The sequence below is a fragment of the Leptonychotes weddellii genome, chromosome 11 (genome assembly GCF_054177405.1).
Source record: "Leptonychotes weddellii isolate Sample4059 chromosome 11, ASM5417740v2, whole genome shotgun sequence".
NCBI lineage: Eukaryota > Metazoa > Chordata > Mammalia > Carnivora > Phocidae > Leptonychotes > Leptonychotes weddellii.
Window position 1 is genome coordinate 45,964,201 of NC_138379.1, and position 22,048 is coordinate 45,986,248.

At 39.7% G+C, this 22,048-nt stretch overlaps 1 protein-coding gene across 10 annotated transcripts in view; it reads left to right on the plus strand.

The window, feature by feature from the left end:
• NUP98 (nucleoporin 98 and 96 precursor) overlaps positions 1 to 22,042 on the plus strand; it is a 116,846-nt gene extending 94,804 nt beyond the window's left edge. For 9 of the 10 annotated variants that reach the window (XM_081798719.1, XM_081798724.1, XM_081798723.1 and 6 more), the window contains 8 exons: positions 1,721 to 1,878; positions 2,810 to 2,953; positions 4,396 to 4,538; positions 9,405 to 9,626; positions 12,782 to 13,023; positions 17,212 to 17,366; positions 21,341 to 21,452; positions 21,582 to 22,042. In XM_081798719.1, coding sequence (XP_081654845.1) covers positions 1,721 to 1,878; positions 2,810 to 2,953; positions 4,396 to 4,538; positions 9,405 to 9,626; positions 12,782 to 13,023; positions 17,212 to 17,366; positions 21,341 to 21,452; positions 21,582 to 21,799 — 1,394 coding nt within the window. In that variant the 3' untranslated portion in view covers positions 21,800 to 22,042. Of the gene's footprint in view, positions 1 to 1,720; positions 1,879 to 2,809; positions 2,954 to 4,395; positions 4,539 to 6,376; positions 6,943 to 9,404; positions 9,627 to 12,781; positions 13,024 to 17,211; positions 17,367 to 21,340; positions 21,453 to 21,581 lie in introns of those variants that run through there. The other variant, XM_081798728.1, reaches the window with a different exon arrangement.
• Positions 22,043 to 22,048: the final 6 nt, after the last annotated feature.

The following is a 22,048-nucleotide window of genomic DNA, read 5'->3' on the forward strand; positions in this document are numbered from 1 at the left end:
ACTTCCCATTATATATTTGTGCTTTTTTTAGTTCCCCTTCCACTAATGAGAGGCATTCAGCAAGTACTTAATAACTGTCCGGACCCAAATCTTGATAAGAATAAAAGATGGCATAGTCCAATATAATCTGTGTATAATAAGATCCCTGATCAAACCTTGTTACTAACTTATCTGAAACCAAATAATTGGATCCATTAATTGGATTTATTTTTTGGAGGACTTGGCCAGTTTGGATTGTAAGGAGCAAATCATAGGAAAGGCTAGAATCAAGAACTTTTCTACATGGACAGTTGCATTCCATGGTCACTACATGTTTAGCCTTTTGTGATCTTCATATATTTTTGTACAGTGAGAATTTGTCTTTAGGATTGGCCTTTTATAAAGTTAAAAAGATTATGAATCATTAAAGAGATAAAGTTATGCTCACCAACACATATATGTGTAGCAGAAGAAAATCTTAAGGAGTGCCAAAAGTCAGGTCCTTAGATTTATTTGTTCACAAATTCTACTTTTTCCTCCCCCCCCCCTTTTTTCTTTTCTTTAAGGTTAAACTTTTGGCAAGGCATTACCTTTCAGCTTACTAAAAACTTTTGCTTCACTATCTCCGCTTTTAATAATTGATAGAACAACTAAACAATATCAAGAATGTAAAACACTTGAGACGCCTGGGTGGCTCAGTTGGTTAAGCTTCTGCCTTCCGCTCTGGCCATGATCCCAGGGTCCTGGGATCGAGTCCCACATCGGGCTCCTTGCTCAGCAGGGAGTCTGCTTCTCCCTCTGCTGCTCCCCCAGTTTGTGCGTTCTCTCTCTGACAAATAAATAAATAAAAATCTTTAAAAAAAATTTAAAGAATGTAAAATACTTCAACACTATCAGTGTTACTTTATATCTACCAACAAGAAGAAAGACCTCAAATCAATAACCTAAGCTTCTGCCTTAAGAAACTAGTAAAATAAGAACTAAACCGAAAGGTAGAAAAGAAGAAATAGTAAAGACTAGAACAAAAATCAATGAAAATGACAGTGTAAAAAAACAGTAATCAGTAGCACCGAACATTCATTCTTTGAAAAGAGTAAGAAAGTTTACAAACCCTTAACTACATTGATTATGAAAAAGAAAAAAAAAAAAAGGAAAGGCCCAAATTACCAAAAAGCAAGCATGAAAGAAAGAACATCACTACTAACCCTACAGAAAAGGGACTACTATAAGAAATTGTGTGTCATCAAATTCAACAACTTAGATAAAATTGACAAATTCATAAACTGCAATTAGACCTGTGAGAGTGTAAGTCAGTGATTCTCTATACCACACACATGCACGTTTTGTCTACATTTCAGTTTGCCATTTGTCAGTGCCATTCTAGATGGGCATGTTTTCAATTATGTGATCTCAGTTTTCACTACAAACCTTTGAATCAGATGATACTTTGCTCCATTTTACAGATGAAGTACCTTATCTAGGATCGCAGAAGTAATAGTAGATCTGTCATTGAACTCTGTACACTATACAGTCTATACGTAATTTAGGTTAAACTACTTTGAATATTTTCTTCCCAAGCAGAAAATGGTAAGTTCTTGGTCAGTATTTTGGCACTACTGCAGAAAGTAATCACAGTGTGAAGTTCTCCCTCCTGAGGGCTAGAAGAAATAAGATAATACCCCCAAGTGTTTCCCGAAGTCTGTTAATCCTCGTGATCACCAGAGAACTGTTTCTCTTGTAGGTGATCATCGTCTTGCCCTTCTTTTATCCCAGCTGGTGGGTAGCCAGTCAATCCGGGAGCTGCTTACTATGCAGCTGGTGGATTGGCAACAGCTCCAGGCTAACTGTTTCATCCAGGATGAGAGATTGCGCATCTTTGCCTTATTGGCTGGAAAACCGGTACTTTCCTCTTTTCTCATAAACTTGCATAAATTTTCTGATAAATTCAAGATGGCTTGAGGTAAAGGTAAAGAGCTATCTTTGTAAATTGTATACTGTGACACATAACTAAACAACTTGTTTTTAAATTTTAGTGGAAGTATTTTGAAATTACAGAGGTACAACATGTACATTGTAAAAGAAAACTGGCTATATAGAAATTAAAACATTAAAATTCACAGTATCCCTTATCCTAGTGGTAAACAACATAAATAATTTGTAGTCTCTTTCCAGACATATTGTAAGTCTGTATCAACATATATGTGTGCATATTTACATGTGTGTATATTCCAATAAAATCAGTATAAATGGTTCTGCAAGTTAACTGTATATGGACATTTTTTCATGTCGTGTAGCATCACTCTTTTTAGTAGCCACTTCTGTTCATTTTATGGGTGATATAACATAATTATTTTAAGCCAGTTTTCTTTTGCTGCCTGCCTGATTGACATCTTGATGTCACTTTCCAAAAATGAAATAGCTGGTCAGAATTTATGCACAAATTAAAGTTTTATAAGATGGCAGCTGTAGGCAGTAAGAAGACCTCCTCTTCACTCTCTGTGGTTCTCATCTCTTCTCAGAGTACCGATAGTCTAAATCCGCCCTCTCACCTGCCACCAAGGAATTATGTATTTTATATTTGGATCATTAACACTGCCAGTCTAGTTCATTTAAAATGTTACTTGAATAGGGGCACCTGGCTGGCTCAGTTGGTAGAGCATGCAACTCTTGATCTTGAAGATCGGGAATTTGAGGCCCATGTTGGGCATCATAGAGATTACTTTAAAAAAAGAAATAAAATGTTACTTGAATAAGTGAGTAACTTGCAGATCTGGGCAGTAACAAGAGAATGTATAACACATAGCTGTGATGATGATTTTGTCTCCTGCAGGTATGGCAGCTCACAGAGCACAGGCAAATCAATGTGTGCTCATATTTGGATTGGAAACGCGCCCTGGCTGTTCATCTTTGGTATTTGCTTCCACCAACAGCCTCCATTTCCAGGGCACTCAGCATGTATGAAGAAGCATTTCAGGTATTTATGTCCAGTAGAGCCAACCAAGAGTCATGGGGGGAGTTCTGTTTTTGCCAGAAAAGTACTGCAGAGAAAAAAACATCAAGGCACACTTCATAATACTTTTTCCTAACTGCTTTTTTTGGAAGTACCATAAAATTGAAATGGACCGAGGAAATCTGATGGGAAACTTTTCTCCTGCCTGTGGACAGGGTTACTCTTAAACTTCTCCAAGTGTCTGCTTCTATTTTATTTAGTATGATGTTTCCACAGTTGACCTTCTTAAAGCTGTTTTCCTGCCCCCAAATGAGAGGGGTTTTCTTTATTCCTAATGCTGTTTTATCCTTTTGGGAATTCCCTGAGATACAGCCCAACCTCAAGTTTGGTAATAGCCCCAAATTAGCAGGCCTGAAAATTTTGCCTCTAAATATCATATTTCATATGCCTTGACGGTGTTGAGATTAAAGTATTCATTAATGTGAGGGGTGCCTGGGTGGCTCAGTTGGGTGAGCATCTGACTCTTGGTTTCGGCTCAGGTCATGGTCTAAGGGTCGTGAGATCGAGCCACGCATCAGGCTCTGTACTCAACAAGAAGTCTGCTTGAGATTCTTTCTCCCTCTTGCTCTGCTCCCCCTGCCTCACACTCACACTCTCCCTCTCTCTCTCTAATAAGTAAATAAAATCTTTTTTATTTTTATTTTTTAAAAATATTTTTATTTATTTATTTGACAGAGCACAAGCAGGGGGAGTGGCAGGCAGAGGGAGAGGGAGAAGCAGGCTCCCCACTAAGCAGGGAGCCCAATGCGGGGCTTGATCCCAGGACTCTGGGATCATGACCTGAGCTGAAGGCAGACGCTTAACCGACTGAGCCACTAAGGTGCCCCAAGTAAGATCTCTTTTTAAAAAATATTATTAATTTGGAGTTTTTTAATTTATTATTTTCTTTAGGGAGAGAGAGAGTACGAGAGGTAGTGGGAGGGTCAGAAGGATAGAGAGAATCCCAAGCAGGCTCCGCGCCTCAGTTTCACAACCCTAAGACCATAATGAGCCAAAACCAAGAGTCGGACGCTTAACCAACTGAGCCACCCAGGCGCCACTATTAATGTTTTTAAAGCCCTCATTTCTTCAGTTCTTTCCTTACTGTCCACAGTTACTATCTTTGATATCACTTGTCAGAATTCTCAGGAGAAAGAGAACACTAAAGAAACTGAGTGTAATAAGAATTGTGACAAGAAATAAAAAAGAATGTGACAAGAAAGGTATGAGGATTAATGACAGCTATCCAAAGTCTTTGATAGTCCCTTGAAGACAGGTGGGCCATGTCACCACAAAATAAGATCCTTGACACATTCCATTAGGGTGTCATCATTCTTAATACATGTGTCTAAGTCACTGATACATGATCACATCTAGTGAAACACACTCGCAGGTGGTGTACTGTTTTATCAAATTCTTCCCTTCAGAATTCCTCTGAGGCTGACAGGTATGCCTGCTCCCCACTTCCTGCATACCTGGAGGGCTCTGGCTGTGTGGTAAAGGAGGAAGAAAACTCACAGAGACCGCTTCAAGATGTCTGCTTTCATCTTCTAAAACTCTACAGTGATAGGTAAGTCAAAGCCATGCATGATAGTCACTTGAGGACTTAATCAGCCCTAGGGAGTCCTTTCCTGAGTTTTTTCCCTTTAATGTGAAGCCAAATTGCCGTAAGTTTGTATAAATTAACAAAGTATAATTTATAGTAGTTGAATGCAAAGAACATTGGAACTAGGGTTAGAAATCTAAAAAGTGATTAATAAGATACAATTTACAAATAGGGAAGTGTGCATTATAATATAGTGTAACTGTCATCATCAACATATCAATTACATTACCCCCCAGAAGTTCCCTCATGCCCCTTTGCAATCAGTCCACACCCCCAAATAAGTAACTAACTGACTTTTTGTTACTATAGATTAATTTTGTGCTCTATTGGGATCATTCTGTGAAATTTTGTGCCTAGCTTCTTTCGTTCATATAATGGTTTTGAGATTTATCCATATTAATATGTGTATTAGAAGGTTTTTTTATTGCATAATTTCATTTATTGATGGAAAGTTAGTTTTCTTGATTTTGACTATTATGAATAAAGATGCCATGAACATTTATGTGCAAAAGTGTTCATATCATTTTACATTCACACTAGAACTCTAGGTGTTCCATATCCTCTTCAAAATTTGGTACTGTCAGTTTTTTAAATTTTGCCATTTTAATGGGCATATAGTGGCATCTCATTGTGTGTGTGTTGTTGTTAAACAAGAAACTGGTTTATTTATCCTGCAGCAGTATATGAACCCATTCTATTATTACAGATAATCAGTTAATTAAAACTATCTCAGCGGAACTTTTGCACATATTATCAGAAACACTGAGGGATTTTTTCCAGTCGTAACTAATCACTCCTATCTCATTTCAATTATTTAAATACTTTTAAGTATTAAGTATGTAACTATGTTAGAATATGATATAGTTTTTGTTTGTTTTAAGATTTTATTTATTAGAATGCACACAAGCGGTGGGGGGGACGGGGATGGGGGCAGAGGGAGAGGGACACGGGGCCTCGATCTCAACCGAGTAAGCCACCCAGGCACTCCCAGATAATACAGTTTTGTATTGTGGTAAACTATAAATAACTAAAGTAGGGCGCCTGGGTGGCTCAGTCGTTAAGCATCTGCCTTCAGCTCAGGTCATGATCCCAGGGTCCTGGGATCGAGCCCCACATCGGGCTCCCTGCTCTGAGGGAAGCCTGCTTCTCCCTCTCCCACTCCCCCTGCTTGTGTTCCCTCTCTCGCTGTGTTTCTCTCTGTCAAATAAAATCTCAAAATAAATAAAGTAGTGCTTTAATTTGCACTCCTGAATGACTAATGATGTTGAGCATTTTTTCATGTGCTTATTTACCATGGTTTCTATATCTTCCTTTCAAAACTGTTCATATTTTTTTGCCTATTTTTTAATAGAGTTGTCTTGTGTTGCAATAATTCTTTATATATTCTGGATATATATTATATATATATTTTTTATTATAAATATGTTATTGCAATTATCCTAGTATAAGGGCTTGTTTTTTTCAATGTCTTAATAAAGAAAATGAAGAGAACTTTTACATTTTAAGTTCAATTAAAGTTTTTAAACTATAAAGTCAATTTCTTTACTAGTCTGTTGAGGTTTTCTATTTATTCTTGAGTCACTTTCGATCATTTGCTTCTACTAAGGAATTTGTTTCCCTGAAGTCATCAAATTTATTGGCATAAAGTTATTCATAACATTTTCCTTATCCTTTTTAAATATCTATATGATCTGTAACTGTCTCTCTCCTTGATATTGGTAATGTGTGTCCTTTATCTTTTTTTTCTTGATTGTTTTACCTACAGCTTTTAGTTTTATTGCTTATCGCTATTATTTGTCCAGTTCAAGATGGATCAGAAACCTAATTTCAAACTTAAACCAGAAAACAAACAGAAGAAACCAAACAGGAAAATCTTTGCAACTGTGAGTTAGGCAAAGATTTTTTTGATACCAAATAAATAACCTATAGAAGAAGAAATTGGTGCACTGGACTTCAGAAAAATTAAAAACTATTAATCAAGAAAAACTGTTAGGAGAATGAAAAGACAAGCCACAGATCGGGGGAAGATACTTGCAATTCATATATCTGATAAAGACCTTGTATCCAGAACATATAAAGAACTCCTTTTTAAAAAAAAAAAAAGATTTTATTTATTTGAGAGAGAGAGTGTGCAGGCAGGTGGAGTGGGAGAGGAAGAAGCAGACTCCGTGCTAAGCGTGGAGCCTGACACGGGGCTCGATCTCTCAACCCTGAGAACATGACCTAAGCTGAAATCAAGAGTTGGATGCTTAATCAGAGCCACCCAGGTGTCCCCAGAACATTTAAAGAACTCTTAAAACTCAATAATAATTAAACAATCCAATTTTAAAAGTGGGCAAAATATTTAGGGACACTTGGGTGGCTTAGTCGGTTAAGTGGCTGCCTTCGGCTCGGGTCATGATCCCAAGGTCCTGGGATCGAGCCCTGCATCGGGCTCCCTGCTCGGCAGGAAGCCTGCTTCTCCCTCTCCCACTCCCCCTGCTTGTGTTCCCTCTCTCGCTGTGTCTCTCTCTGTCAAATAAATAAATTAAATCTTAAAAAAAAAATGGGCAAAATATTTAAACATTTGCTTTACCAAAGAAGACCTAGATGTCAAGCACATGAAAAAGTGTTCAGCATCAATAGACAACAGGGAAATGCAAATTAAAACCATCATGGGGTACCACTGTCCACCTATTAGAATATGATTAGAAATTAAAAAGACCTAGGGCGCCTGTGTGGCTCAGTCAGTTAAGCCTCCGACTCTTGTTCTCACCTCAGGTCTTAGGGTCATGAGTGCAAGAGTCTCCCAGCATGGAACCTACTTTAAAAAAAAAAACCTGTACCAAGTGTTGTGATAGATGTGGAAGCAACTTGAATTCTCATACACTGCTGGTGAAAAATGTAAAATGGTATTGGCACTTTCGTAAACAGTTTGGCAGCTTAGAAAGTTAGACATACACCTGCCTGCATATGATCCAGTCATGCCACTCCTAGGTATTTACCCAAAAGAATGAAAACATATATCTATATACAAATGTTTGTAACAGCTGTTTGTAATGGTCCAAAACTGGAAACAAGCCAAATTTCTATCAACAGGTGAATAGATAAACAAATTGTGGTATATCTATGTAATGGAATGCTACTCAGCAATAAAAGGAAATGAACTGTTGATACACAAGATAACAGAGTGAATCACAAGATAATTTTACTTGGTTTTGAAAGAGGTGAGACAAAAAAGTACCCAGAAACATACATATTGTATGATTCCAATTTACCTAAAATTCTGGAACATGCAAACTGATTAATCCCAGAAAACAGATCAGTGGTTGCCTGGGAAGAGTGGGTATAAGGAGGGGCAGGAAGAGGGGGATTACAAAGAGTCATAAGGAAACTTTTGGAGGTGATGAGTGTGTTTGTTATCTTGACCTTGGTGGTAATTTCACAGGTGTGTACATATGTTAAGACTTAATGAAAATTGTACATTCTAAATATGTTCTGTTTACTGTATATCAGGTTTTTTTAATGTCAAAAAACAGAAAAAGAAATGAGTATCTCAAAGTGCCAGTAATAGAGAAACTGGAGCCACAAGGAGATAGTGAACCTTGTTCTCATGAAAGGTAGAATTGCTGTGACTAAATCCTTACATAAAGTCCACACTCTGTCCCATACAAATAAATAGACTAGAACTGCACTGTCCAACATAATAACTGCTATTCAGATATGACTATTTTAAGTAAACTTTTAAATTTAGTTACACATTCACAGTCACATTTCAAGTGTCTAATAGCCACATGTGGCTGGCTATTGGCTATCATTGGTCAGGGCAGGTTATAGAACATTTCCATCATCCCACAAAGTTCAGTTTGACAGCACTGGTCAAGAAAACTTCTGTTCATTACTTGGGCAAGTATTAGGAAGTTATAAAATGTCTGGGATCTTAGGTAAAAAGGTAAAGTTATTGGATGGTGATCTAAGCCTTAAAACTTGCAGGTGTGAGATCTTAGTTTAATAGGGAATTGCAAGCTAAGAACTTTACACATAAACTGGTCCAGGACCATTAAAATCTTTGGGATGCCTGCAGAAGAAAGAGCAAAAGTCTGAATTTTTTCAGACGTTTGCTGGGCACCTGAATTTCCTTATATAGAGAATAATCCCCACTGTAGACAAAATCAGAGGTAGAGATTACAAGCCATAGAAGGAAGTAACCATCATGAAGACGAGCTGTTCAAACAAACAGGAGACTTAGCACTCCAACAACTTAATGTAATAGAACAGTCTGGAAAATCCTAATATAACTGCATGTTTTTAATGGTTAAGAAAAGTATCGGGGTACCTGGGTGGTTCAGTCGGCTAACCATCTGAACTTCGGCTCAGGTCATGATCTCAGGGTCCTGGGATCCTGGGATCAAGGCTGCACTCAGCAAAAGGTCTACTTCTCCCTCCCCCTCACTCCTCCCTAACTCATGCACTCTGATACACTCTTTCAAATAAATAAAATTTTAAAAATAAATAAATGGTTAAGTGAAGGAATGAAGACTAAGAGTTGTGAAGACTCCATGTACACCAGGATGGTAAATATCTAAGCCAAACAAATACCAGCAAACCTATCAGATCACACAACCACAGAAGAGGAGGTGCCTTCATATTTAGTAGGATCTGTAATCTGGCTGAACCTAGAAGTAGACTGATAGAGCACAGTCTCAGAGGGAGACCATGTGGTCTATAATGCTGCTTTTCTCGGGTGCCTGCCTTTATTATCTTCTAAACCATATCCAGAACGGTTGACCTGTCCAGTGCAGGTGGTCTGCTGCCTTGATATGGTAACTCTCAGCACTTTTTCCTTTGCAGACATTATGATCTCAACCAGCTGCTGGAGCCTCGAAGCATAACAGCCGATCCTTTGGACTATCGCCTAAGCTGGCACTTGTGGGAGGTGCTGCGGGCTCTTAACTATACCCATCTCTCAGAACAGTGTGAGGGTGTGCTACAGACCAGTTATGCTGGCCAACTGGAAAGTGAGGGGCTCTGGGAGTGGGCCATCTTTGTCCTCCTGCACATTGACAACTCAAGGTGAGTAAGAAGCTATCAACCCACTATACATTTAGTGCTACAGGGCAGTGCCAATGACATCAGTCTCCTAGGGTTTAATTGAGTAAGTAAGCATCTAGAATGTATTTTGGGTCCAGCCTTGTGATAAACCTTAGGACAGTTCAACTCGCAGCTATCTCTTTATTCATGTGAACAAGTTGGAAGTGAGACTGCCTTAAGTGCCAAATTATGCTATTTATTATAAGACCTCTCAGTAGTCTAAGAAGTGAGAAGCGATCTCTGCAGTGATCAGGGAATACCCTAGACAGGAACAGGAAATAATTAACAGGAAAGGGAAGGGTATATCCACATGGGGCTACCCCATTAACTTAGACACAGATTCACTTGAATGTTGCATGGTTAGGAATTATGCAGAAACAATGTTTGCTGAGCTGCCTCAGTGGATCTGTGGAGGGAGTGATGTAATGAGTTGGCAAGGAGGGCCCCTGCTTTTTCTGTCTGCTGGCTTTCTCCCTCTCTGGCTTTCCCTTGCCATCCACCCACACCTACCCCTCAAGTTTGATAGTATCGTATTTACCAGTATATCCTTGCTTAGATGCCTAATGTTTTCGCTCTCTATCCTAAAAGAGCCTTTTCTCCATGGTGTGAATGAGATAAAGTTGGAGACTTCCTTTTTTGTTAATGGTAGTAGCATGGCACTATACTAATAACAAAAACATTTGTATAGTACTTTGTCGTATAGTATTTTTACATATATTTATACTGTTGTAAATACTTTACAACTCAATTGTAATTGATCAACTCAGTGCTCGTAATGAACCTATAAGCGCTCTTACAATCTCTGTTTTATAGATGCGCAGCCTAAGACACAGAGAGATTAAGTAATTTTTGCTCAAGGTCACATGGCTAGTAAATGGCAGTCTTCCAACTCAAGACACCCAGAGTCTGTGCTCTTAATCATTATGCTGCACTCTCTGTCATGTTACATAGTGTGGAAAGAAGTTGAGTTTTGTAGTCAGACCTCCCTTAATTCTAGATCCATCATGTACTCACTTTGACCTGGAGTAAAGCTTACTCACTTTGATTTTTGGTTAAAGATACTTTCTTTTTATCAGTAAAATCATAATATTAATGCCTACCTAGTCAAAGGTGGTTGTGGGATTAAAGGAGGAAAAGTAGGAGTGCCTGGCTGGCTCAGTTGGTGGAGTATGTGACTCTTGATCTTGGGGTCGTGAGTTCGAGCCCCACATTGGGCAGAGATTACTTAATAAAAAATTTTTAAGGGGCTCCTGGGTGGCTCAGTAAGTTAAACATCCGACTCTTGGTTTCAGCTCAGGTCATGATCTCAGGATCGTGAGATCAAGCCCCATGTGGGTCTCTGTGCTCAGCACAGTCTGCTTGAGATTCTCTACCTTTTCCCTCCCGCTTTGCCCCTCTCGCAGCTCTCTCTTTCTCTCTCTCTCTCAAATCAATGAAATCTTAAAAAAAAAAAAAAAATTTTTTTTAAAGGGAGTAAAAGTATAAAGCATCTAGCACAGCCTTCCGTTTAAGGAATTTCTCCTCTTCTCCCTTACCAGGAAGCAAAATGACTTTATACTTCCCTTTGAGTTTATTTAAATTCATGGGGAATTTCACATGGTAAAAGGCTGGCTAATAAGATAACTGATGGTTTAAGAGTAGGCTCTAGGGAAGCCTATTTTCTGATAAAGGATTTTTTTAAATGAATTTTTCAATTTATTTTGTTTTTTTATGTATGTATGTATGTATGTCATCTCTATACTCAACATGGGGTTCAAACTCAGGACCCTGCTCTTCTGACTGACCCAGCCAGGTGCCGCCTGATAAAGAATTTTAGAAACGAAGCAGTTGAGATTGGGGGTCCGTGGAAAGCCTTGAGAAGATCCTTGAAAAGGTGTTCAGAAAAGATTCTAAGACAAGGAAACTAGTTTTGATTTGATATTTAAATCTGGTCCTTTGGGGAGCGCCTGGGTGGCTCAGTCAGTTAAGCGTCTGCCTTTAGCTCAGGTCATGATCCCAGGGTCGTGGGAACATGATCCGAGGGTCGTGGGATCGAGCCTGCTCAGCAGGGAGCCTGCTGCTCCCTCTCCCTCTCCCAGTCTCCCTGCTTGTGTTCTCTTGCTCTCCCTCAAAAAAATAAATATGGTCCTTTGTGGCACCTGAGTGGCTGAGTCTGTTGAGCGTCCGACTCTTGATTTCGGCTCAGATCATGATCTCAGAGTAGTGGGGTCAAACCCCGCATTGGGCTCTGTGCTGCTTGAGATTCTCCCTCTCCCTCTGCCCATCCCCCCCCCCCCGGCTCTCTCCCACTCTCTCGCCCTCTGAAATAAATAACATCTTTTATTTTTTTAAAAGATGTTATTTATTTATTTGAGAGAGAGAGAATGAGAGACAGCACGAGAGGGAAAGAGGGTCAGAGGGAGAAGCAGACCCCCAGCTGAGCAGGGAGCCCAATGCAGGACTCGATCCCAGGACTCCAGGATCATGACCTGAGCCGAAGGCAGTCGCTTAACCAACTGAGCCACCCAGGCGCCCTAAATAACATCTTATAAAAGAAAAATAAATAAATGGCTGGTCCTTTGGCCCAGATAGGAAAGGACTCTCCTTAAGGGGCCTTGAGACCAAAAAGAGGGTAGCCTAAATCTAGAGGCAGAGAGAAAATGAATTAGGAAAGCTGATGGCTTTGAAGGGAAAAAAGCAAACAAGGACCTGGAAGAGACCTTACCTTTCAAAACTAATTCATTTACTTGTACTGACCATATGGGAGAAGAGGAAGGGAGAAGGTTGGAAATGAACTACAAAGAACTACTCTGTGGAGAATAGGATTCTCCTATCCTAGTCCTTGATCTCCTGTTACTAGGAATAAAATAAAAAAGAGGGAAAGCCTTTTCTTAGCACTGGACAATCTTCCCTAGAGTATTAGTTTTTACTGTTTTTTGATCATGAAACTATAATGTGCTTAGATACTTCTATTTTATTTAAAAAATAAATGGTGATATGGCTTTTTTTTTTTTTTTTTAAGTGAAGTTTGAAGTGGTTTACTCATTGTTAAGACCTGCAGTTTGAGAGACTATCTCAGGGGTCACTCTGCCCTGGCTGAGGCAGCCTTCTCCATCAGTGAGGATAGGATGTATTCAGCATTGTCTTTCTTCCTACAGCATGCGTGAGAAGGCGGTTCGAGAGCTGCTTACCCGGCACTGCCAACTATTAGAGACCCCGGAATCTTGGGCTAAGGAGACTTTCCTGACCCAGAAGCTTTGTGTGCCTGCTGAGTGGATTAATGAGGCCAAAGCAGTTCGAGCACACATGGAATCTGACAAGCACTTGGAGGCCCTCTATTTATTTAAAGCTGGACACTGGAACCGCTGCCACAAATTCATCATCAAGCACTTAGCTTCTGGTGAGTGCTTCAGACTAGGGCCTGTGTCTCCTGGAATCACCCCAAATTCTTCCAACCCCAGAACCCCATGATTAGTCAGGCCAGAGATGATGTTCTGGAACTTTGCAGTCTTGAATCAGATTACACTTTACAAAAGTTCTCTGTGCAGAAGAAACTTGGGCAGGGGTTGACAGGTTGTTTACTTTACCATTTGCCAAGGTTATGATTGATATACATGAATTATGTTGAACTCCTTGTGTGTTTAGGGAATTTTATCTACCAGAATGAAAAAGGAGACATTATAACTGATACCATAGAAATACAAAGGATCATTAGAGACTACTATGAACAGTTATATACCAACAAATTAGACAACCTAGAAGAATTGGATAAATTCCTAGAAACATAGCCTTCCAAGACTGAATCAGGAAGAAATAGAAAATCTGAACAGACCAATTAGTAGTAAAGCAGATTGAATCAGTAATCAAAAAACGCCCTACAAGTAAAAGTCCAGGACTAGATGGCTTCACTAATGAATTCTACCAAACATTCAAAGAATTAATACCAATCCTTCTCAAACTCTTCCAAAAAATAGAGGGGAGAACATTTCCAAACTTACTTTATAAGGCCAGCATTACCCTGATATCAAAACCAGACAAGGATACCATAAGAAAAGGAAAGTACAGACCAATATCACTGGTGAAGCTGATGGTTCACCAGGGATAGATGCAGAAATTCTCAGCAAATTATTAGCAAACCAAATTCAGCAATACATTAAAAGAATTATACACCATGATCAAATGAGATTTATAACAGGGATGGTTTAACATTTACAAATCAATCAGTGTGACACACCACATTAACAAAATGAAGGATAAAAATCATATCATCTCAGAAAAAGCATTTGGTAAATTCAACATCCATTTGTAATAAAACTAGTTGGTATAGAAGGAACATACCTCAATAATAAAGTCCATATATGACAAGCCCATAGCTAACATGCTCAATGGTGAAAAGCTTTTAGCTTTTTCTCTAAGATCAGGAAGAAGACAAGGAAGGGTTCCCACTGTTACCAGTTCTGTTGCATTCCTATACACTAATAATGAATTATGAGAAGCATAATGAGAAAGAGGAATTAAGAAAACAATCCCAGGGACACCTGGGTGGCTCAGTCAGGTAAGCATCTGCCTTCAGCTCAGGTCATGGTCCCAGGGTCCTGGGATCAAGTCCTGCATTGGGCTCCTTCCTTAGCGGGGAGCCTTCTTCTCCCTCTGCCTGCCACTCCCCCTACTTGTGCACTCACTCGCTCTCTCTCACAAATAAATAAATAAAATCTTTAAAAGGAAAGCAGTCCCATTTTCAATTGCATCAAAAAGAATAAAAGTACTTAGGAATAAATTTAACCAAGGAGGTCAAAGACCTGTATCCTGAAAACTATGACATTGATCAAATAAAGACACAAAGAAATGGAAAGATACCCATGCTTGTGATCTGGAAGAATTAATGTTGCTAAAATGTCCTTACTACCTAAAACAGTCTACAGATTCACTGTAATTCCTGTCAAAATTCCAATGGCATTTTTCACACAGCTAGAGCAAATAACTAAAATTTGTGTGGAACCACAAAAGACCTCCAGTAGCCAAAGTGATCTTGAGAAAGAAGAACAAAACTGGAGACATCACATTCTCTGATTTCAAACTCAATTACAAAGCATAATCAAAACAGTATGGTATAGGCCTGAAAACAGACACATAGATCATTGGAATAGAATAGAGAGACCTGAAATAAACCCACATATGTGGTCAATTAATTTATGACAGAGGAACCAAGAATATACAGTTTTTTCAATAAATGGTGTTGGGAAGACTGGACAGCCACATGCAAAAGAATTAAGCCGGACCACTATCTAATTCCATGTACAAAAATTAACTCAAAATGGGTAAAGGCTTGGGGCATCTGAGTAGCTCAGTGATTAAGCGTCTGCCTTCGGCACAGGTCATGATCCCAGGGTCCTGGGATCAAGCCCCGCATTGGGCTCCCTGCTCCACAGGAAGCCTGCTTCTCCCTCTCCCTCTCCCACTCCCCCTGCTTGTGTTCCCTCTCTCGCTGTGTCTCTCTCTTGTCAAATAAATAAAATCTTAAAAAAAAAAAATGGGTAAAGGCTTAAACTACAGGGCACCTGGGTGGCTCAGTCGGTTGAGTGTCTGCCTTTGGCTTAGGTCATGATCCCAGGGTCCTGAGATCAAGCCCTGCATTGGGCACCCTGCTCAGTGGGGAGCCTGCTTCTCCTTCTCCCTTTGCCTGCCGCTCCCCTTGCTTGTGCTCTCTCTGTCAAATAAAATCTAAAAAAAAGACTTAAACTGTAAGACCCAAAAGCATAAACTAGAAGAAAACATAGGCATGGGCAGTAAGCTCCTTGACACCCATCTTGGTGATGATTTTTTTTTTTTGGATGGGACACCAAAATCCAAGGCAACAAAAGAAGAAATACATGGGACTACATCAAACTAAAAGAAGTTTCTGCATAGCTTCAAAGGAAACCATCAACAAAATGAAAAGGCAAACTAGGAATGGGAGAAAGTGTAAATCATTTATCTGATAAAGGGTTAACCTCCAAAATATTTAAAGAAGTCGTAAAAATAACAAAAAAAAAAATCTTTAAAAAATTAGAGGATCTGAGTGGACATTTTTCTTTTTTTTTTTTTAAGATTTTATTTATTTATTTGACAGAGACACAGCGAGAGAGGGAACACAAGCAGGGGGAGTGGGAGAGGGAGAAGCAGGCTTCCCGTGGAGCAGGGAGCCCGATGTGGGGCTCAATCCCAGGACCCTAGGATCATGACCTGAGCCGAAGGCAGACGCTCAACAACTAAGCCACCCAGGCGCCCCTGAGTGGACATTTTTCTAAAGAAAACATATACAGATGGCCAGCAGTTACAATGAAATGATGCTCTACATCACTAATCAGAAATTCAAATCAAAGCCATAATGAGATACCACCTCATCCCTGTTAGAATTGCTATTGTCATACAGATAAGAAATAACAAGGTTCGTGAGGATGTGGAGAAAAGGGAATCCTTGTGCACTGTTGGTGGGCATGTAAATTGGTGTGGCCACTATGGAAAACAACATGGAGGTTCCTCAAAAAATTAAAAGTAGAATTACCATATGATCTAGCCATTCCATAATTATCCAAATTACTCCATAATTATCCAAAGAAAACAAAAACACAACTCGAAAAGAAATATGCAGCCCCATGTTCATTGCAACATTATTTACAATAGTCAAGATAGGGAAATGAAATCAGTAGATGAATGGATAAGGGAAATGTGTGTGTGCATGTGTGTATATATGCATTGTATACATATACAATGGAATATTACTCAGCCATAAAGAAGAATGAAATCTTACCATTTGCAACAATATGCATGGACCTCAAGGCATTACGCTAAGTGAAATAAGTCAGAGAAAGACAAATACTGTATGATCTCACTTGTATGTGGAATCTTTAAAAAAGAAAATGGCTTAGAGATACAGAAAACAGATTGGTGGTTGGCAAAATGAGTGAAGGGAGTCAAAAGGTACAAGCTTCCAGTTATGAAATATTTAAGTCATGAGAATGAAATATACGTTACACATATATACATGTGTACATGTATGTATATACAAATATACATTAACCATACTAATAATGTATTGTAACAAAAGCATGCAACTCTTGTTCTCAGGTTGTGAGTTCAAGCCCCATGCTGGATATAGAGATTGCTTAAAAATAAAATCTTTAAAAAAACAGAAAGTTGCTAATAGAGTAAATCTTAAAAGTTCTTATCACAAGAAAAAGAATTCTGTAACTCTCTGTGGTAACAGATACTAACTAGACATTGTGGTGATCATTTGCAATATAAACAAGTATTGAATCATTATTTTGTGTACCTGAAATTAACATAATATTATAGGTCAATTATGTCTCAAATTTTAAAAAGAGAAAACAGAAAAAAAAAACCCACCAGAAATCTCTGTTTGGGGAACTGAAGCAAGAAATTTTTCACATTTTCTTTGGAGAATTTCAAGATACCTACTTGTAATTCTCTAGTCTGACCCAACATTATTTCCCCTTCCTTCCTGTTTTAGATTTCTGCCATGTTCTCTCTGTACTTTTGAGAACTATATAGTTGTGTAGACAGAGTGTTTAATATTTTGTTTCTTCAGATGCCATCATTAATGAGAACTATGACTACCTGAAGGGGTTCTTGGAAGACCTGGCACCTCCAGAGCGCAGCAGCCTAATCCAGGACTGGGAAACATCTGGGCTTGTTTACTTGGACTATATTCGGATCATTGAGATGCTTCACCGGATACAGCAGGTACCTGAATTCCTTAAACTACTACTTGGTTTTCCTTTTCCCTGGCCCTTAAAGCCACAGAGACCTCAAAAGGTCTGAGCAACCACTTGAAAAACTCATTGGCAGAGAACTGTCAGTGCAGGAGGAACGTTTTGATGAGGCTAATTTGCTGTAGTCACTATGACAGCTATATCAGAACTTAAAAAAACTTTTGAGCTTATTACCAAGTAGTATGTACAGCAGACATTCCTGCGGCTTGTCCACTTATAGTCTCCTCCCCTTGTCCAGCCCTCCTTTGAGTGAAAGGCTCAGGGATGAGAGAGAGTAAGGTCAGAGATTTGGTGAGGGTAGTAATTGTTTCACACATCATTTGGCATGTTTTGTTGTTGTTGTTGTTTTTTAAAGATTTTATTTATTTATTTGACAGAGAGAGACACAGCGAGAGAGGGAACACAAGCAGGGGGAGTGGGAGAGGGAGAAGCAGGCTCCCCGCAGAGCAGGGAGCCCGATGAGGGACTCGATTCCAGGACCCCGGGATCATGACCTGAGCCGAAGGCAGTCGCTTAACCGACTGAGCCACCCAGGCTTCCCATTTGGCATGTTTTAACATTCCAAGTATTACAGGTTTTTTTTTAATCTTCATCAAAATATATTGGGGTCAGTCTCAGTAGTCATAAGATAGGCCTCAATTGCTTATAGCACAAAGACCAGACGCTCAAACATAGAATTCAAGCCCACATAGAGGTTTTTACCTGTCACTCCTGCCTTCTAATAGTGTTAACCCGCATTCCAGTTGCCAACCTGCTCTGCTCTCATCACACTAAATTACTCATGGTGTTTCCAGCAAAGCTTGTTTTATTTCACTCTTTAGCACACACACACATCCTTTAAGATCTACATTGCTGTAAACTCTACTTTGTTCTCCTTTTCCCCTAAGAAATGTTAATCGCACTTTCTTTTTTACTGTCAAAGCACTTGGTACATTTGTTTACTGACTCTTATTAATTACTTATCCACATCTGTCTTTAGGTTATCATGAGCTCCTTTTGGGGAGATCATCTTTAAAATTAAAGGCAATAGAGTATAGAGGGTAAGAATCAAGTTCTGTAGCCAAACGGTTAGGTTCAATTCATGGTTCCCTCCCTCACTAGCTATGTGACCTTAAGCAAATAAATTAGCCTCTCTTTGTCTCCTCTGAAAAGTGGGGGTTGGGGGGGGCAGGTGGAGCACAGATTATCGTAGATATCTGACAGTTGTCATAAGGATTAAAATATAGTTAAAGTGTTTTAGCAGACTATATATATTAAGTGCTTAGTAATTGTTATCTGTTATCCTTATCAAAATCCCTACTAACACAGCGCCAGGCATATAATATGCATAATTTATTATTTGTTACACTTTTAGGATAAATTAATATTATTTGCTACACTTTTAAAAATTAAGAGCATCACCTCTATTATCACTGAAGAAAACTCTTTTCTAGTTGAATATTAATACATTTATATAACCTAGTTTTTGAGAACTTACTATGTCCCAAGCACTGGTGGATTTGGGGGATATAAAGGTAAGCAGCAGTATATGTTTTGCCCTTACCAAAGTAGTAATTTTGGTGAGGAAGATATATATATGGGTAAGCCAGCAGTTACTATAGAATGGTAAGTGTAGGGATTAAGCAAAGAGTGTTTTGTAGCAGCACATAAACGGAGTACCTAACTCAGTCTGAGGGAGTCAATAAGACTTTCTAGAAGTGGCACCTAAGCTCCCTAAGGATGAAAAAGGAGGATGGGTGGGACAGAACGTTTCAACAGAGGGAATAGCATGAGTATGAGTCTAGAGATCAGAGAGATGATAGTGCTTCCAGGGGACTTGGTTTTTGTTTTTGTAAGATATTCAGTCATTCATTTTGTCCATTTTATTTATTTATTTATTTATTTAAAGCGTGAATGAGTGGGGGAGGTGCAGAGGGAGAGAGTCTCCAGCAGACTCCATGCCGACATGGGGCTCAGTCCCAAAACCCTGAGATCATGACCTAAACCTAAATCGGGAGTCAGCCACTTAACTGACTAAGCCACCCAGGCAACTGTCCAGGGAACTTTGAATAAGGTGGTTTGGAGTGGAGAGGGGAGCGTGTAGGTGTAGTAAAGCCACAGAATCTCTCACCTGGCTTGCTATAGTAGACACCATGCAGCAACCAGAGTTATTTTTCTAATACACAAGACGTATCATCTCACTCTCGTCTAAAACCTTCCAGTGGATTCTCATTTCACTTAGAATAAAGTGCTCCTTAGCAAGTCTTACAAAGCTCTGCATCAATAATTCTTACCTTTTTTTGCTATGGACCTCCTTGACAGTCTGGTGAAGCTCATGGATGGCTGTCTAATGTGTTTTAATGCATAAAATTTAAATTCATGGGATTACAAAGGAAACCAATATGTTAAAATACAGTTATCAAAATATTAAGAACTTAAGGTAATAAGTGGTTTATTTAACATCTTAAATTTAACAAGCCTAGCAGTGGATCTCCTAACTACTCTAATTTTGAAGTACTATATTTAAAAATCACTAACAACTGTAATGTAATATGAAAATAGCCGTGATGTCTGTTGATGACAAAGTCTCAGTTATTGCTTGACATCTACATTAGTAAGTAAATGCTAATGTTTAGTAAAAAGTTAGTAAAAATAAATGTTACGTTTCTCAGTCCAAGGTCACAGACTCCCAATACTGAGGACCTCCAGTTACGATCCTCTAGTGTATAAAACTTCTCCAGTTTTATCTTCTTCTCCTCTTTAAACTCTGCATTTTACCCACCTAAGTTTTCTTTGCATTTGCATCTTGTAGTTTTAGCTGTTCTCTTTGCCTAGAAAGCTTGCCCCTCTCCTTGTTGTTCAGGTCTCCACGAGGATATGACCCTCCCCAGGGAAGCCTTTTCTGATCTCCCAATCTGAAGTACCATCCAGTTTTTCTGCCATATCACCCTGCTTGAATGATCTGCATAGCTTGTGATTCTTCAAGGTTTATCTCTCACAGTTTATTTTTTATGAGTTTCTTGAGAGCAAAGACCTCATCGTATTTACCACCTTTAAAAGTCCAGTTAAAGACTTGATTCTTGTGGATAAAAGAATACTTGCAGAGGCTGGGGTGCCTTGGTGGCTCAGTCAATTAAGCATCTGCCTTTGGCTCAGGTCATGATCAGACTCCCTGCTCAGTGGGGAGCCTGCTTCTGCCCCTCCTGCTTCCCTTGCTTGTGCACCCCCCGCCCCCTTCAAATAAATAAATAACTAAATCTTTAAAGAAAAAATCCTTGCAGAGGCATTAAATGGTAGATTCTGCAAAGCCGCCCAAAAGTAGATTCAATGAGAGAGATGCTTTGTGGAAGGGTTGGGTGAGCATTTAGAGAAGGAGGAGATGATAGGACACTTAGCAAGTAGGGTGGTTTAATGTAAGAGTTTGAGAGGGGGTGCCAACCAAGAGTCATATGTGAGACAAACAGGAATAAGATGCTGCTGAAAATATTCAAAATGTAAGTAAAGAATAAAAATACAGGGTTCCTGGCTGACTCAGAAGAGCATGTGACTCGATCTTGGGGTTGTGAGTTCAAGCCTCATGGTGGGGGTAGAGATTACTTAAAAAAATAGACTTAAAAAAAAAAAATACAGACTTGCTTTTTAGAAACCTCACTCTGGCTACCATGTGGTAGGGAAAAGGATGTAATGGGGATGACACTGAAGATAGTGGTCAAGCTCTTAAGATAGGCTGATCTCAAAGCTTGCCCAGTTCAAGGCTTTGTATACTGTGTTACTTGCCTCTTGTGGATTACTGCTGAGGTTATGTTTTGTCCTCAGTGATTAGGCTGGAGAGTGGTGACATGACACTGCCTGCCAGCCTCCTGGGTTTTTTCCTGTTGTTTCAGAGTTTTGCATAGTCATTCTGTGGATGGAATTGGGGTGATGGGAGCTCTTCTTGACCTAATTGGTTTCTCTGCTCCTTTGTAGGTGGATTGCTCAGTTTATGAGCTGGAGCAGTTACATGCCAAAGTGATCTCACTGTGCAGTCGCATACAGCAGATGCAGTGTTACAATGCCAAGGATCTCCTGGCCCAGTCAGGTAAGCCTCCAGACTCTCCCTGCTTCCTGCCTGCTTGCTTCCTGTCTTTACAATTATTATACCTCTGCCCCGATGCCCACCCTTGCCACCCCGCATCCTTGATGCCCACTTCATTTTTTTTCTCTCCAGACATGGCCAAACGTGCAGCCAACCTGCTGCGGGTGGTATGGAGCCTTCAGCGTGCCCCTGAAACAACCTCCGACTCAACACCAGACCCTCAGCGAGTCCCTTTGGGCCTCTTGGCTCCCCACGTTGGCCAGCTCCCCATGCCTGAGGACTATGCCTTGGAGGAACTGCGCGGCCTCACACAGTCCTACCTGCGAGAATTGACTGTTGGGAGCCAGTGAACCCCAAGTTCTTCCCACCACACTCACATGCTCATTCACACTCACCACACAGAGATCCCCTGCACTGAGTTGATTGGCACTGTTTGCCATTCTCTTGGTTGGCTGTGGAATCCATCCTCTTTTCCTGCTGCCCCAAGCAGCATCCTCCATTTGTTCAGGGCTTTTCTTAATACTGAACAAAGCATAAGGGCTTTTAGAACCCAAAAAAGGAGCCAAGTCTCTTTTTTACCATCTTTAAGACCATTCTTC